Below are 18,208 nucleotides of genomic sequence, written 5' to 3'. Positions count from 1 at the left end.
AAAAAAAGATTTGGGCAAATATGATATTTTGAAGGTTTATGAAGGGTAAATATGATATTGAGAAATTAAACTGGACAAATATGATATTTTGAAATTTAAGAGGGGCATATATGAAATTCTCCCTATAATGAAAAGATATTAGGTCAACATATATTTATTTCGTTTCCTTAATTGAAAGTGCAAAAAACCATAAATGTTCTTTTTGATTTAATTAACTATTTAATTATTTGCTAATTTGTGATTGATGCATTTAAAAACATAATAGTTGCTCTAAACATTTGAACCTAGCTCTCTCTCTCTCTCTCTCTCTCTATATATATATATATATATATATATATATATATATATATATATATATATATATATATATATATATATATATATATATATTGTTAGGACACTTATATTTTATAATCTTATAAATCCAACATGAGCGGGGCATTATCATACTGGTAGACAAACTATTTCGTATGGTCATGTTTTTGTATTAAATTTAGACAAAATTGCAAAAATGGTCCTTGTGGTATGTATTTTTTTGGGGTTTCAGTCCAAACCTCGACTTTTTTTTTTTATTCATGGTCCTTTTGGTCTAGTTTGTACGTAGAAATGATCCCCCGACTTAACTTCCGTTAAGTTATTGTTGTTAACCCCCTCATGTGCATCTCACATGAGAGTATATTTGTCTTTTCACATATAAAGGACCATTTTTGCACCTAAAAATATATCCCCTTTTTTTAAAATAAAAATTAATACCTATTTATTTATTTTAATAATTAAAAAATTAAAAAGGCCTCTCTCTCTCTCTCTCTCTCTCTCTCTCTCTCCACCCAAAACACAGTCAGCAACATATACATAAATACTCCATTTTTTTCTTGATGATGGTCCCTAGAATCGATTTGTGTGTGGGTTTTGTTCCTGTAGATCGATTTATGGGTGTATATCCATCTACAATTTTGATTTGTGTCTGTGTGTGTTTTCATTTTTGAAGGTGTGTTTGGGTTTTGTTTCAACCACCATCCCCAACCCTGGTTTTCATATTTGTAATAAATGTAGCTTTTCAGATCGAGTAAGGGAATAAACGAGTGAGGCGGACGATTGGAGTCTCCGACAATGGCTGGTGATCGTGAGGAAGGGTGGCATCGATCTCCGACGAGCCCTCCTTCGTTGTTCCTTTTCTCGATCCGGCATCAAAACACACATGGGAAGAAGGAAGCTGCAGTCGCTGATCAAAGGGAGTGTCACAGGTGCTCAATCGGACCGATGAAGGAAAAATAAGATCGGAGGTAGCAAGGGTTGCTTAAGCATTGATCTGCGAAGGAGAAGGAATGAAGGAAGATCTGAGTGAAACATGTAAGCTACGACAACAACTTCGGTAAGGAAATGTGCAAAAGGGGGAAGATGCGATGAATAACTGAAGGAGGTGGCGAGGCTGCTCCCCGACGAGTCTCATCGTGGTTTCTTTCTCGTCATCGATAGCAACGATTCGGAAGGGAATCAGAGCAGCTGCAAGAACAACGGTTGAGGTGGGGTGTTTGGGGTTGTGCTTTTTCGACTGTAGGAGGGTTGCAGAGGTGTTGAACATCGATTGCAGTCATCGAGAGGGTTGTAACTCCTCTTGATCTCACCGGAAACAGCCATCCAAGGGTGTGTTTGTTTGCTTGATGCTCGACAGGGGATTTTGGGTGATGCTTCTTCAACAATGGTGTTTAGGAAGAACAAAAGGGAAGATAAAGTGAGGAAGACGAGAGAAAAAGAGAGAGAGAGAGAGAAATACGGTCCCTTAGGTATTAATTTTTTTTAAAAAAAAATAGGTATTAATTTTTTAATTATTAATTAAATAAAGAAGTAATATATTTTTTTTAAAAGAGGGATATATTTTTTTCAGTTGCAAAAATAGTCCTTTATATGTGAAAAGACAAATATACCCTCATTGAGATGCACATGAAGGGTTAACAGCAATAACTTAACGGAAGTTAAGTCGGAGGATCGATTCTACGTACAAACTAGGCCAAAAGGATCATGAATCCGAAAAAGTTGAGGTTTGGACTGAAACCCTAAAAAAATGCATACCACAGGGACCATTTTTGCAATTTTGTCTTAAATTTATATATAAACCACACCATACCAACATATTAGTATAATTTCTAATATGATTTTCAAATAATTTTAGTGAAAGTGATAGAACATCATTTGTAATAATATCAATTCTGAATAGTGTTTTATTAATATTTGAATAATTTCATTGGTTCTTTGCTTTCCATGAAAGAGATATATACTTCCGTACATTTCAAACCTTCCAACAAATCTTTAAGAAAATAATATGATAACAGATAACCCAAATTATGATAAGTTGTTTCATCAGTCCTAAACACCATTGACATCAATATGAGTTAATCATGTCAGCACATCTATATCTAAGATTACCATGCATGATAATAGGTTGTTTGGTAAATAATAATGAACGTCAAACTAAATAAATCCAACCTCTTAAAGTATTAGGTGTGGGCAACAAGGTGCAACATCAAGTTGTGTCACCTCACATGTCATATAAGCAACTGATGTTATAACAACAAGTGGGGAAATGAGCAACAAGATACAACACCAACTTTTTGAAAATAAATATGTTTTCTTTTTTGTTTTTTTTTCGAAATTAGTTTTTTTTTATTTTTTTATTTTTTTTTGCATTTTTTAATCACTAACATGAATATATATTTTATAAAAAAAATAAAATTTTAAAAACAAAAAAAAGACATAATATTTAAAATCTAAAATTACGATTACAATTAAAAAAAAACATAATTTTAAACCTAATATTATAACTAAAATATCATTACTACTAAAACTACATAACAATCATAATTAACCAAAATATTTCTTCCTAATTTGTTTATTCATCGCTTGTAGCACCGCTAGATCAGCAGGCGTTAAACTCTCCTCGCTCGTCCAAAGAATTGACAGCTGATGTATCATTAGTTCTCTCTCTTTTTGCTCCTGCTTCTCATGTGTCTGCATTTCCAGGAACTCCAAATGACGACGTTTCAACTTATTTTTTTTCTTTTATTAATAAATTGTGCTCGTCGAATTTCGCTCTTATTTCCGCCGCTTCTTTTGCTCTCGTCTCCACCTCCTCTGCATGTCTTGCAGCGCGCCTCGCTTTGTCACGTCTGGGCGGTCGTCGTGGTGGGGATATCTCTTGGATATCATCCAGGATCTCATCGTCATCCGCATTTAGGTCGATGTTAGTCCGTGCGTCCGACACGTCGACCGAGCTAGAATTGTGAGACCTTTTGGATTGAACCTTTGACGATGTAGGTGTTTTATTCCACTTTGGATCCGCTCGCAACAAATCCCATGATTTTTCAAAGTCGAAAACATGACCCATTTCAACACGATATTGTTCCTTAGTAGATTTGAACAAATCGAAGTCATTGGTTCCGCTTTGTTGTTGCGCCTCAAGCCGGTTGTAAATATCGTTGAATTTGCTGCACCGCTTAGTTATCATACCTCATTTGCTGCTCAACATGTCATTATTGCGATACGGATTTTTCTTTAAAATAACGTGAAACTTGTCGAGCACCGCCCCCCAATAAGCCCATTTTTTCATTCCATTTCCGCGAAGTTCGTTTTTTGAAGTAGCACATCAAGCCGTCGTCAAAGCGTATTCCTCCTCCGGTGTCCACCATTGTGGAACGTCTGCATTTTCTGTTTTTACCGCTATTGATTTCCCTTTCGATTTTTCCTTTCCCTTTCCCTTTCTTACTACTTCCCGCTTCCACTTGAACTGATGGTTGTGTTGTAGGCGATGGTTGGTTGGTTGTTTGTTGCATCGAACCAAAAGTAGAGAAAAGATTTGGTTGTAAATTTGGGTTTTGACCAAATTGATTTTGTTGAACGTAAGTTGAGTTGGGAAATTTCAGTGACGGTGAAGCGGGATTGAAAGTGACGCCTTGGTATGAGATTTATGGTGAACCTTGAGACGATAAAATGTTGATATAATTTTCATACCCTGCAAATCCGAAAGGCGAGGTTGTGTTTGGGTTTGATGATGGAGGGGGAGTGTTTGGGTTTTGCTCTATTTTTTGAAATTTTAAAAGAAAATATGTGTATAAGATATAGAGAGAATGAGAGAAAGGTTTATAAAAATTTGAAATAAAATGAGTATATATATATATATATATATATATATATATATATATATATATATATATATATATATATATATATATATAGGGAAGGGTTCATACGAAAATACAAATAATTTGCGAAAACGCGAAAACAAGAAAAACCTATGATATTATGTCACTTCAACATTATATTTTGGAAAATAATTCATCCAAACGGCCACATCACCCTCATTGTTACTCGTTTTGGCGCATACCGTTCGCTCGTAATGGTTTATATAAGATTCTTTAATTGTTCAAAGACAGTTCGAAGTCTTTTGATTCATTTTTTTAAAAAATATATAAAATTCGAGCTCTAAATTGTTCTATTTAGAAGTTAAAGTTACCAAACAGTCCCTATCCTAATCCATTTATGCATTCTTGCTTTAACTCCGTGGTCAAACCTTACCAAAGAGCCCCTAACTGAACCCATCTTGGACAAAACGTTCATCTTTTAATCCAAAGGACACAAAAGCTCTGCGATCAAAATTTTGTTGAGACCTCAATCCGCACCTTCTAGTATATTAAGTTACTCACTTTATTTTACACGAGCAAATGATCCTTTTAAAGCACAATTTATTTGCTTTTTGTACAATTTGTTTGCCAAAGACTTCACTCTTGGTGCGTACATAATCCTTTTTATACATAGTGATATTGTAGTACAATAAATAAACAAAACAAATTTCAAAATCAAACGTTAAACGTCAAACAATCAATACACCCGCGTCTCCAACTAAAATCGGGTTAATAACCCAATCAAGAAAAAACAAGAGTCAACACCATCTCTCTCTTTCTGTCTCTCTCACCTCAACACGAGTTTCATATGAGATTAATAGTGAAGGAGACATAGGGATGAGTGTCAGCTTCACCGCCCAACCCACCCATGCTTGCTTCTTCGTCCGTTTTCCAAAACGTGCTGTAATTCACAATGTTCCAATAAATTTATATATAAATATATTAAAGAATTTAATGACATGGTTCTGAATCACGTTTTTGAGATAATTAAATGGTGGAATGGACCACTAGTAGAATCTAGTAACCTGTTCTTTCCTATGTTATTGAGGTTTTCTCAGACTAAGTATTAATATTGCAACAGTTTTTATTAGTCAGAATGATTGTGTGAAATTAACCACTCATTTATTTTTATTTAGTTGTTTAGTGGAAAGATGTCAGGGCTACCTACCTGTTGGAACTGTCGCATAGGGTTTCCAGGAGTGTACGTACTTTCTTCTCGTTTTTCACAGATGGTGACAATACAACAGACTGAAATTTATTTTTAAAAAACAAAAGAGTAAACGTTTAAGCAGTTTTTTTGAATCATCATTGTTTTATATAAGAAAAGAAAAGGAAACTGGAAGAAGGGATGTTCGGTTGAAATACCAAAAAGGAAGGGGGCAAGCCGTATCTCAAAATGGTCTCGGAAAATAAGCGGACAGCACAGAAGTGCATCCAGGAAGTGAATACCTGCAGGATATAAAATTGATGAAATATTAACAAGTGATTAGTTAAATGTTAATCTTGTAGGTAAGGGTTATACACCCTTACCTACAGGATTTTTTTTCACTATTTGAAATTTGCATGTTTACAAAAGTATTACAAGTTTTATATGACTTTTGGACACTCACAAATATCATTCGTTCTAAGAATCCTGTAGTCACTGCTAAGAAGTTGAGGCTTTTGCATATAGCTAGTGAGTGTTGGTTAATTTTTATGGGTTTTACTAAATTTACTTGTTGAGTTGCGGAGGAAAAACCAACCACTTTTAGGGCTTGGCCCATATGTGGATATTTTCAGCTCATTATCCCCTTATAAATATACTGTGTGTAATGTGAAACTATAACCCTATCCTAATTTTGAGATTAAAAAGGGAGAGTTGCTAATTGCAAATGGTGTATTTGGGTGTTGTTATTATATCTCACTTATTTCTATTATTTTATGTTTAGCGAAACCAGTATTTGTAAATGTGTTTGTGAGTTAATTGTCGTGGAAGGCCTGAATGGTGGGCGAGTGAGTTAGGGTTACGAGTCTTCCCACGCATGAATTCGTGATCACTGAGTAAGGCATGAAGTTCACTAAAGATAGTGGGTTACAAGGTCTTTGTTTTTGACTAGTTTGCATGAAGTTAACAGCAAGAGCATAGCCATTTTTCATCAAGATATTCAGAAGTTAGGTCTTAAGTGGTGTATTTTGTAGAAGAAGAATGGTGTATGTAGGTATACATTGCGAGAAGTAATACCTTGAACATGACAAAAGGATGCTTTAGATATGGTTGAGATAAAATCAACATATCAAGAATGTATACATCATTGGAGATCCAGATTAGGATTGTCCCTTGTCTGTTTTTTGTTTTTTGATCGACATTAGCAAGGAATTGAGTAGTGGGCAGGAAGTAGTACCCTTCTTATGGACATGCACATCATTGGAGATCCAAATCGGAAGTGGTGGGAGATGTTTGGGTAGATAAGGAATTGTGTTGTCTGTATAGTCAAAGAGGGTATGAGTGAGGAGGAAGGGATGAATCATGGCCTTCTAACAAGCATAGTTGGTTAGAGTAAGAGTGAAGGTAAACTTGTGAGTGCATAGGTGAAGCTGGTGAGTAGAGCCATTGTTGGCAACAAAAGAGGGGAGGTATCGATACAGATGAACAATATACGTGATAATAATACCAAATGATTACAAGAATGAAGATAGTTTAGCTGATTCAAGATAGCTAATCTCCTAATAGGAATGAATTCCATTTTTTACACAAAAGATAGATACCTCACTCCCTGCCCACTACTCTCTTCTTATACTACCTGACATAACAGCTAAATACTATATAAAATGCCTAAAATACCCCCTAATTCTCCATGCCTAGTAAGATGCTCTTTATTTGTTGATTTCCCAAACTACCCTTATCTAAAATAACATGATGTAAACCCTAATTTTTTTAGGGTAGGTGGCACACCTACGCTCTACTACGATAAAGGTCATGTAAATGTGTATTGTACTTAAATCAATATCATAGGTTACAAGAGCTATCTATGTATATATAGAGATGAATATTACACTTAAGCACCCTTTAATCTCAGGTAAGGTAATTACAAGAGTGTCTAATAGGTTATAGCCAGTGACAGAACACAAATAAGACCAAGGGACTTTTTTAGGTTGTTACTTACTATATAGTTAACTGAAGCGAAAAGTTAATAAGTAGTTTTTTAACTATATTTTATTTAAAGTTGCAACTAAGCAAACTTTTGTTTTTAGAGTAAATTACATGAATGGTCCCTATGGTTTAGGGTAATTTGTGCATTTGGTCCCTAACTTATTTTTTTAACTCGGAAGGTCCTTATTGTTTGTTTTTGTTACGCGTTTGGTCCCTGTCTTACCTCAAAAGACCATTTTGCCTGTGATTTTTTAATTTTTTTTAAATAAACCCACCCCCTCACCTTACCTTACCTACCCCACCATTTTTTCCTATTTAAATAATAGTTTTTTTAGGTAAGATGGTGACCAAAGCGCATAACAAAAACAAACAGTAGGGACCTTCCGAGTTAAAAATAATAAGTTAGGGACCAAACGCGCAAATTACCCCAAACCATAGGGACCATTTGTGTAATTTACTCTTGTTTTTATAGGGCTTTATTCAAATATTACTTCCTTTACAATTTTTGATATATTTTTAGCATAAATATCTTCTTAATTCTTAAAGTCAACTACATATTATATGATGAATCTACATATATTTCATGTGTATTAATAACTAATATAGTTTCCATTGAGGCTTCACTTAAATATAAACACAAACAAATAATTTAATCATAAATAAACCTAATTAAGAACCAATATTATTTCCTTATAGATTACCACAATCTCATAACTTACAAACAAATTTATTTATCACTCTTTCTATGCATGAATAGAGAAACTTAAACTACTAAAAAGTTTTATTAAATTATTGATAAAAGTTATTTTTTCTTATAGTTATTGTATTAGTCAAGTTTATAATTTATATACTTTTATAGATTACAATACATATTAGGTCTCAAAGTTGCAAGAAGTCGCTAGAACTCAGAGTCAATTATGATAACTAAACATTAGAAATTTACAAAAAAGGGAAGAAAAAACAGAGTAAGAAATGATGATAACCATTATTAAGATATCGCAAGAAAACTTGCCAAAAAATAATTCAGAGACAATTATTCAAAACTTCAAATAAGCTAAAGATTGACGAGTTTCATCTTGATGAACAATTTAAGAATGTTTATATTAACTGTCTACTTTAGATTTTTGATGTCATAATTTCAACCAAATTAAACTTGTTCATATGGTATTGTTTGCTCATGTTCTATCCCTAGTTATAGCCATCAAGATATGGCACAATATTTGAGAATAATTTTTCATAATCATGTATAGTATATTAAAGCTAGAAACTTTTGGTAGGATACATAGGTACTATATAGATTTGATTTATAAAATGTAAAGATTATATATTGGTTGTTGAGACATCTCTCCATTGTAAACTATTATTATACTTAGGATTGTTTGGATGGTATATCATAATCATCAAATGTATTAGCCAAAATATTTCAAGTTGCTATCTTTCGAAATGTGTCATTATAGTTGTCAACCATTTAGGACATGATAAGATTTTTCTCGAACAATTTTAAGGTTCACAAGGAGGCTAGCTAATGGATCAATTCTTCACCCTTTTCAAGAAAGCACAACGAAGAGACAAGGGAAGATGGGAAAAGAGGCCCAAAGGTTTGGGGATAAGCATTAACCTTTTCTTAGAAATAAGGATTAGTTAATCAACTAGGAAGATAAAAACCACACATAAGGATCGAGATTAGTAGATTACTATGCATAATTTTGATAGCTAGTTTAATATTATAAATGAGCTTCAAATTGGAGAGATTGTTGCCTCGGGAAAGCAAGCCCATTTTTGTGCTTTCTTGGTTTCAATAATTATAGTTGTACGTCTCTATTGTTGAGTTGTGGAGTCTGATGGTTGCAAGAAGGCACATTTAATTCATCCTATTTCATTAGATTGGTTCCTATGGTTTCATAGACTACTAATCTAATATAACTGTATAGATCTTCTATTGTTTTCTAGATTTCATTGTTGAATATAATAAAATTCAACGATTCTCAAATATATTGCTTCGGGTAATGATCTTCCAGGCCCACGTAATATTCAAGGATTCAAATACCTCTCCACACATTCATTCTTTCTAGAAAAAATAACCAATGGTCCATATAAAGATAAATTAACAACTTTTTATGAAGTTTGGTAACCCCAAGACTATGAGCAACTATTAGTTGTGTGTAATCTAAAATTAATAATTTCATGTTGTAATTTGAAGGGAAATGGAAGTAGAAGTACCTCTCCATAACTGGTATAACACCATTGCAAAAGAGAGCTTCTCAGGGATTCCTGATCTTGCATCAGTTTTTCAAGCTCCTGTTTCCGACTCTCTTGAGTTTCCGAATTATATTCAAAATCACGAATCTAATTCACAATGTGAATCATACAGAAAAGCATTACTCAAACTTATCAAATATTATGCAGCAATATCTTATTCAAGAACTCCACAGTGCCTATGAGATCCTTGAATCAGTGTCGCTTCAATGTAAAACAAACAAACTAATTTACAAACTCACTTGAAATCCTCTTTCGCGTGCCTTAATTTTGAAATTGTCAGCATCACGATTGAATAATGTCACAGTATAGAGAGCATACTCATTATCCTCATGTAGATTCTTGGAGGATCTAGGGACCTAGAAAATTTAATTCAGTCAAAATGACAAAATCAAGAAACTGATAAGCAGTATTAAGATCAGAGTGACACTACATTAAAGACTGATGATGATCTTACCACATAAGTTGTTAATGTTTCATAGCATGACAACCAATCCTTCTGGGAAAACTTGGAGACAACAGCAATGAGAGTAACCAAATGTTCTGAAGTGAATATGTCCTCCGGTTTTACCAAATTGGACAGATCACGAACAGCTAAGCTGGAAAATGAAATCGGTCATGATATAGAAGTAGAACAATAAACATTTTTATACTCAACTGTTATTGACCACTTATGAGTCATTGGTGTCAAAAGACATTACTTTTACCTTCCAGTCTGCTTTCTGTTGATTGCATTGAGTTGACTGCGAACATTGTTATACTCAGCAATACGAACCTGAAAAAGTGCAAAACAGGAAGCAACAATAAAGGCTTTACCTACAAAAATGAAAATTACAAGATACAGGGCAACCAATTACCTTAAGGTCATCGTCTATCTTGGCTACTTGCACATGAATACCATCCACAATCTCCTTAAGAGGAGACATTGTTGGATACTTAGCCTCATCCCACACAAATCTACAATCACAAATTCAAACAGATCAAGAACATTCTTTCATCAAATTCAAAAAACACGTACAAGAAATTACTTGGTGAGATATGAATCCACCGGAACCCCATCGACAGTCAAGGAGCTAGCGAGAATTCCCGAAGCCTTCTCCAAATCTTCAATCTGACGCCGTATCTTATGAGAACATCCTTCGATAAACGTATTCGACTGCACAATCGCATACACATCACATCAAATCAAATCAACCAATCCCCTAATTAATATTAAAAACAATTATTGACCTTGAGTAGATCATCGCTGAGGGCTAACAACGAATCGAGTGTACCAACGCGAAGATTTGGGATATTGAACTGCAAAATTATCCCGATTAGTTTCAGCTATGTAAGATAACAGAACAGATCTTTCCGTGCGATGCGATTATGAAGGTCGTTATACCCTGTAGAGAAGAGTGTCGAAGGAATTTTTGGAGATGGATTCTTGTAAGCGACTCCATAGAGAAGTGGCGGAGCTGTGAACGGGAAGAGAAACTATCCAGTACCTTGTCGCCATTGTTATTGAAGTTGTGAGATCACGAACGGAGCTTCTGATCTTCCAAGATTTAGAGGAAAGAGGGAAAGATATATCTTCCTCTTATGATTGCAGTTGGCTGTTGGTTCCTAAAAGTAAAACACTCGCCTCGTTGAATCCGGGTTCGGGTTTCTGCAACCCAATTTACGCTCCCAGGCGACCCGCTAACCGTCAATCTCAACGCTTGTGTTCGATAACCTGGAAATTTTATATTTAGAAACCTCCAAATAAAGAGAAAATCATAAAATTGACCAAAATGGGAAAGATTTTAATAAAATCTTATTTTTTTCGCTTTTTATAAATGTCCGTTGGAGGATGTTAATGTAAACTTGTTTTTTATTAGTTCCACCAGAAAAAAAAAAAAAAAAAAATGAATCATAAGAAATTTTAGAGCATCGTAAAATTGTTCACAATACTATGAAATCGATAATTTTTTGTATTTTTTTTTTTTTTTTTCATTTTTGAAGTTTTTTTAACGCTGTGAACGTCGTCTGAAAATCAATTTTATTTAGTGGTGGTTTGGAATAGATTTTCGCACAAAAATAAACGTGTTAGTAAAAATTAACCCAAACTTAAGTTGTACAAAATGTTGGGAATTCTTATTTATTTTATTATGCAATTTGATTTTTAGGATATGATAAGTGACAAATATTTAATTTAATTAAAATATATAGTTAGACTATGTAATGATAACCTAAATTATGTTGAGAACTTAAAAACTATTATGGAGTGCAAGATAAAAATGGTAGAACTAAAGTTATGATAGTTGATAATATCTTTATAGTAACTCTTTGGATGACATGTTTCAAAGTAAATAAGGGAATATAAATACAAACATCACCTCTAAAACATATATGATTAATTTTTCAATCAAAACTAAATTACTAAAATTATTTATTCGCTATATTTAATTTTGATACATATCAAACAAATATTTACTTTTTGTAATTACATACTGCTAAAATCGTTTTAATTCAGACAACAGTATTCAAATACAGCGATTGTATAACAAAAACGATAACAATCTACAAATATTTACTTTTTGTCTAAGGAAAAAATAAGCAACAAAATATCCAAAATTATATGAATACAAGTCAAGTCCGTATTCACATCACATAAATTGAGTTAGCATTAAAGATCGATCCTGATTTTACGATATTAGGTGACATTGCATCCTATATCTGTACAAAACTGTCTCTAAACACATCGCCACGTCAACAAAAACAATTAATTCTCTCGAGTGTTGAAAAATTAATATTTTAATTAATCTACTTTTTTTGTTCCTTCCTCCAGTTGTGTCTTGTTTGGTTCTGCTGGAAAATATTTTATTCCCACCATGTCCCCTACTCTCCTTATCACCTAAATAACAAGCTCACTTTTCACTAAAGCTCCCATAAACCATAACTAAAATTAAAATAATAATAATAAATAAACATAAGTTTATTATTACCTCTAATGCTTTGACCATATTTTCCCTTGTATGAGCAGCCGAAATACAAATACGCGCTCTAGCCAATAGTAGAGGTGTAGCTGGAAATGCAACTGTCACAACCGCAACCTTCACATAAAAAAGTCAACCACACATCATTGACTTCACAAACTTAAATTCATAATCAAGAAATAATAATAAACAATAATAATGATATAAAGTTTAAAGATAAACATGCGCTTACTGTTATGTTAAAAGACTCGAATGGTGGCACCAGAATCAGATCCTCGAGCTCCATTGACAATAGAATTGTGGTTGAGTGAATCACTTATCACCTCCCTGCATAAGTTCCCATCAAGAATGAGAAATTTTTACACATAATAAACTAAGAACAAGAACACATACATGTCTAACCAATACATGAAGGATAGCAGAGTTAGTGATATATCCCATGCCAGTAACCATAGCAGCTGGTTTTCCAACAAAGTCAACCACAACATCCTCCAATTCAATATGCAATGTTGTAGTTCCTGAAAGACAACAATGAAATTAAAAGTAGATACCCATCATCATTGATCAGAATCTCTTACAAAGGAGCTAGAAATGATAAAAGAGAAAAACAAAATTACCTCCTTCCACACGAGAGTATCTCTTCAAAGTCTCAGTTACACGAGGTGTGCAGTATTCATCTGCTGCAGCAAATCCAAGGTAGTTGTATGATCCCAAGTTAAGACACCTACTTACTTTTGTAGTACGCCTGCATAAAGTGCACAATTTAACAATTTATGGCATCAACTGAAACAAGACATATGTTTTGAAAATTAGAAGAGACAGAAAAAACTTAAACCAAATCTAGATTCTCAACTGGAAACTGAGAATGTGAATCCAGCCACTCACTTGAGTGTCTTGTTATTGTCATTAGAAACACGCTCCACCACATTAAACCAAGCATCAGGAGGGCTTGATGTTGGTCATCCAAAGCAATCCTACATATACATAAAGGTATCATGTCTTTTAACTCGTAAATTTATCCAATCATGTTTTTGTATATGAACTTTTTGTATCAACTTGAAGAGTAAAATCTAAGGTGCATACTAATATACCTGTATACGGAGATAGAGGCGGCGGATATAGAAATCTTCCAGTCCTAAACAGATCGGTGCATAGCCCTGATAATATACGCAACATGAAGTTTACAGTATACTAAGGTGGTGTTTGTTTTTTTATAAAAACATCTTCAAACCACTTAATCTTCAAATCACTTATTGTTGCGCGGCGCAGCACATGCGCATCACTTTACCTCTCGCAGCAGTTTGTTTTTTGGAAGACTTCAGATTACAAAACCTCTGCGCGTGTGCTGCGTGACGCAACACTTGACTTGCCTATTCTAACCTCTTCAGCTTTCATTTTTTCTAAGTGTTTTTTAAAAAATTTTGTATAACTTTTTAAAATTTTTTTTTTTTTAAACTTTGATTTTCTTAAATTTTTATTTACGGATGTGATACAATTTATTTTTATAATTTCCACGATTTTTTTTAACTTGATTTTTTTTTACCGTTTTATTAATAATATTTTCAATTTTAGTTGCATCTTTTTTAATGTGTGTAATTTTTTATGAACTTTGTAGACAACGTTTGCAATATTTTCTTAATTTTTTTATATTCTTTTTTAATGTTTTTTAAAATTAGTTTTTTTTCCTAGAATAAAACTATTAGCTTCTTTTACATATTTTTAAGTTTTTTTTTTTTTTTTTTTATTTAAAAAAAAAGAGTTTTATATTTTTGTTTTTTTACATGCTCTTTTTATTATTATTTCAATGTTTTAAGACTAGAACTATTAAATTTCGGTGTTGATAACTATTTTTAGTTTATAAAATTAGTTTATTTAAATTTCAGTTTACTGCAGTAGTCTGCAGATGTTAAAAAAACAAACATGCTTATTATTATAGACTGCAGCCGTTTGTTCCACCTCTTTTGCTACAGAGGATTACAGAGGTGGTCTGCAGACTTCATGAATTTTCGCTTCGAAAAAACGAACAACACTTAAGTTATCAACAGAACATTTCAATAACAAAAGGTGGTCAGCGCGGTCAAATATGGAATTGTAATCATGTTCAAGATTGGATCTCCGATCTCCTTCTTGTCAATCTAACGAAGAATGTAAAAATCCTGTCAGCATTATCAATAAACTGAGCCACTGCAAATCGGAGAAACGGACTGTCGGCACTGGCACCGGCAACGAGGAGGCTCTGGAATGGCTGAAAATCCAATTACCGGTAGCGATTGAATCCTCTGGCTTCGGTTGATTTTGTGCTATATTTTTCCGTTCTATTGGTGAATTTTAATTTCAACTTGAATTTGATATCTTGATGCTTATATAGTTTGGGCCATGTGCTTATATAGTTTGATATTTTGATGCTCATGTAGTTTGGGCCATGTGCAGTGGCACGTTTCAGTTTTAATTATATATGGCCCATCATTGTATTATAATTAACATATAATATGTTGACTCAAATAACTAAATTCAGTCTCTTCATGCTTCTCCTTCCATGGTGTGCAAGTAAGTTCGTCAAATAAATTAATAAAAGGTTGCCTGATGATTATAAAGATCACAGAACATACATAGTGTAACACTCCTAGGGGGTGTTTCAAATAAAAGGAAACATAAAAGGTCGTTTTATGAATCACAATGAAAGAACAGAACTATTTGATAAATTACAATTTGTGCAAATAAACATATGACAAGTATAAAAGTTAGATTCTAGATATAGAATATATCTTGGACTAGGAAAATGATAAGGAATATATTTATGGGTGCAATTTCTGGTATGAGTGTGAGTAGTTTCTACTTTATAGAATCAAAAAAGATTTAGAACTTACTGGTTTCAATATTATATATGGTGATTGTGATAGGTTTGGGTTTTGACATTGGAGCTAGGCTTTGACAAAGCGACTTCTTGTTTGTATGAATGAATGGTGATGAATAAAACGGAAATTATTATAATATCTTCAATTTCTATGAACAATACTAATTAAAAAAAGCAAAAAATATGAATAACATTGAAGAATCCTTATTCATTAAATGATTCATAGTATACATTAGGGTTTTGGTAGTATGTTAGGTTGCATTATCTTGTAATGACATATATCTACTTTAACATCATCGATCCCAAATTATCAATTGATTTACCTTTTAAAAATAAATATTGTAATCCATATTTTAAAATAAATGTAACAACTAATTCATTTGATATGCTTAGAATATATTTAATTTGTATGATGAATACTATTATAAGTTACAGTATCTGCATCTTATCTCAACAAATTAAAATGTCTTCTTCAAGAAAACCAAACATATTTTTCACATTTTTATGTTGAGGATAACTCATTTATAAGAAATTATCATATGTGGGGACCAAATGTGGGTCTTATAATATGTTAGACTCGAGACTTGAAAGCCATATAATTGTATTTTTAAAAGTTATATAAATATTCTATTGCTAGGAAAATATTGAAGCATGCATAAGAAACAAGGTTACCGACATAAAAAAGAACATAAAATCCACTTGTCACTTAAGCCCAAGGAAATCAAATGGAATATCGGTGATGGGGCGTATCATTCATTTTCTTTTGATTGTGAGGATAATCATAGACCCTTTTGCAAAAGAATAAATATCCTACAATGCTCTTCATGTTATCTTTGTTATATGGCTAATCAAACCATGCTATATGGTTATTCACATAGTAAGATTTTAACTTTTTTGTCTTAATGAATCTAATATGAATGAGATAACTTAAGTCGGTAAACTAATGTTTCCTTTGAGAATGACTTACTAGATACAATATAAGATAACTTTTTTTAAGGAAAAATGCATGCATTTTATTTTTGTTTCTATCAAAAGTGTTGTTGTTTTATCAAAAAAAATTATTAAAAACATCATTTATTAAGACAACGCTTATTGAAAGAAAGACATTGCCCAAAATGGGTTTTAGAGAATACATATCATAGAATAACAAAAGACTAGAAAAATTAAAAGAACAAATGAACATACCTTTGACATTTGTGACATATAAGGTAGTTCAAGATGGGAAGGCACTAATGGAAGAAGATGTCTAGCATGAAAGATAAGAGTGTTTCAAATGAGCCAAAGACGACTTCCTAGAAAACCACTTAAAAGGTTGTTAACTATATTAAGTACAATCGACAACCTTATATTTTCATGGACTTAGGCAAGTCATCCTTGGCTATCCAAATAATTCTTAAATCTTCATACAAGACCGCTCTTCCGTACTCTTTTCCATCACTCTTTGCACTTCTTCAAAACAACTAAATTTATCAAAATGATACCCAAAGGGGGCAAAATTCAAAAATAGATCTTGAATGCAGTAGAACTTAGTCGTTACACTTTGAAGTTTGAACAACAAGACTAAAACCCTATGTCTTTTCTATGGTGCGTCTTAATGTCACACATTGCACTCTCCATTGATATGCTTGTAGTTCTTCAATGACATCTATATATAAAGGAGTCAGGAATGAAAAGATGTGAAGTTGCAACAAGTATTGTTCCTACCCCTATGCTTACCATAATCAAGATGTCCACTTGTGAAAAGTGCTTCTTTTTTTTCTTTCACGAACATTTTCCAAATTAATCAATTTACCCATAAAAGAATATATTCTAGTCATCCATTTCATTGACATCCATCTAGATACAACTATTCGTCTTGGATGTTCACAAAGTTATCAGATAGATAGTATGTGATAGAACTTCACTTTTTTGATCGTTATGTACCTAATAATTCTGACTTGTTGGTATTCAATTCGGAGTTGACAAATATTGACCTCCTACTCAAAGATATTCCATTATGCCTTTTATTTTCCTTATTCTCCATGCATGTGTTTAAATACAAATCACAAATAGGGTATTTTGAGATGTTCATCTTGGTTTTCTAAGGCTCACAAAGTGATTTTGACCCCCTTTCCCCACCAACATTAATGGTGATTGATATTAAAGACATGAAGTGTCAACCCTTAATTTGAAGTCAACCCTTTGTGAATTTGTTCCATTTTGACTTTCAAATTTAGATCAAACTTAACATTTTATTCGTTTATATTTATTTATTCGTGATTTCCTATTTTATTTTACATATTATTATTCTAATATAACAGTAACATACTAAAACTCTTACATATATGATAACAAAGATTTGATGAAACAAGACATTTATTTATAAATCTACACTTTTGAGATTGGGACTATTTCTACAATAGCGTTTACATTTTACACCAATAACGTATACAAAACAGTGTACTTATTTATGTTAAGATGTATGTAAATGGTTCTAGAACGGAAAGAACCGAAAACCGCATTTGGCAATAATAGGAATAAAAAACGAACTGTAAGAAGAAAATGGTTGTGGTTGTAGTCGGTTAAATCAATTATTGGGACTAGAAAACCGAATAAATCGGAAAAAATACGGTGAGAACCGGAGAACGGGCAAGCACCGGGCTATTTTTAGAAGAAAAAAAAAATTGAAACAGGTGTTATTTTGTAATTGTAATTAAATTCAGGGGTTGCCCAAGATTGTTATTGTAATTAGTCATGCATGGCTTTGATAACATTTATGTGTGTCACCGTGAAACTATTATTTTTATCGTCCAACTGTCCAAGATTGTAATTGTATTATCCAATTATTGTAATTAGT

At 32.7% G+C, this 18,208-nt stretch overlaps 1 protein-coding gene and 1 pseudogene across 1 annotated transcript; both read right to left on the bottom strand.

Moving 5' to 3' along the window:
- The window catches only part of LOC145040046 (long chain base biosynthesis protein 2a-like), a 31,051-nt pseudogene extending 17,138 nt beyond the window's left edge, over positions 1-13,913 (bottom strand).
- Positions 4,717-11,166, bottom strand: LOC145042617 (V-type proton ATPase subunit C-like). Its single transcript, XM_078991071.1, has 11 exons — positions 10,946-11,166; positions 10,792-10,860; positions 10,590-10,717; positions 10,419-10,518; positions 10,269-10,336; positions 10,019-10,160; positions 9,804-9,920; positions 9,526-9,651; positions 5,541-5,624; positions 5,344-5,423; positions 4,717-5,076 (listed from the first exon to the last, which is right to left on the bottom strand). Exons 1-11 carry the CDS (start codon positions 11,057-11,059, stop codon positions 4,980-4,982), a joined length of 1,125 nt encoding a protein of 374 aa, XP_078847197.1. The 5' UTR covers positions 11,060-11,166; the 3' UTR covers positions 4,717-4,979.
- Positions 13,914-18,208: the final 4,295 nt, after the last annotated feature.

Source organism: Lactuca saligna, chromosome 4 (genome assembly GCF_052625555.1).
Source record: "Lactuca saligna cultivar CGN05327 chromosome 4, ASM5262555v1, whole genome shotgun sequence".
NCBI lineage: Eukaryota > Viridiplantae > Streptophyta > Magnoliopsida > Asterales > Asteraceae > Lactuca > Lactuca saligna.
The sequence above is the reverse complement of the archived record's forward strand: the minus strand, read 5'-3'. Positions and strand labels throughout refer to the sequence as shown.

Bases quoted from the DNA above. Each gene is read 5' to 3' on its own strand.
- LOC145042617 (XM_078991071.1), bottom strand. From the start codon at position 11,059: ATGGCGACAAGGTACTGGATAGTTTCTCTTCCCGTTCACAGCTCCGCC. The intron at 10,861-10,945 runs GTATAACGACCT...ATAATTTTGCAG, and splicing joins TCGACACTCTTCTCTACAGG to TTCAATATCCCAAATCTTCG. The intron at 10,718-10,791 runs GTCAATAATTGT...GCGATTGTGCAG, and splicing joins TCAGCGATGATCTACTCAAG to TCGAATACGTTTATCGAAGG.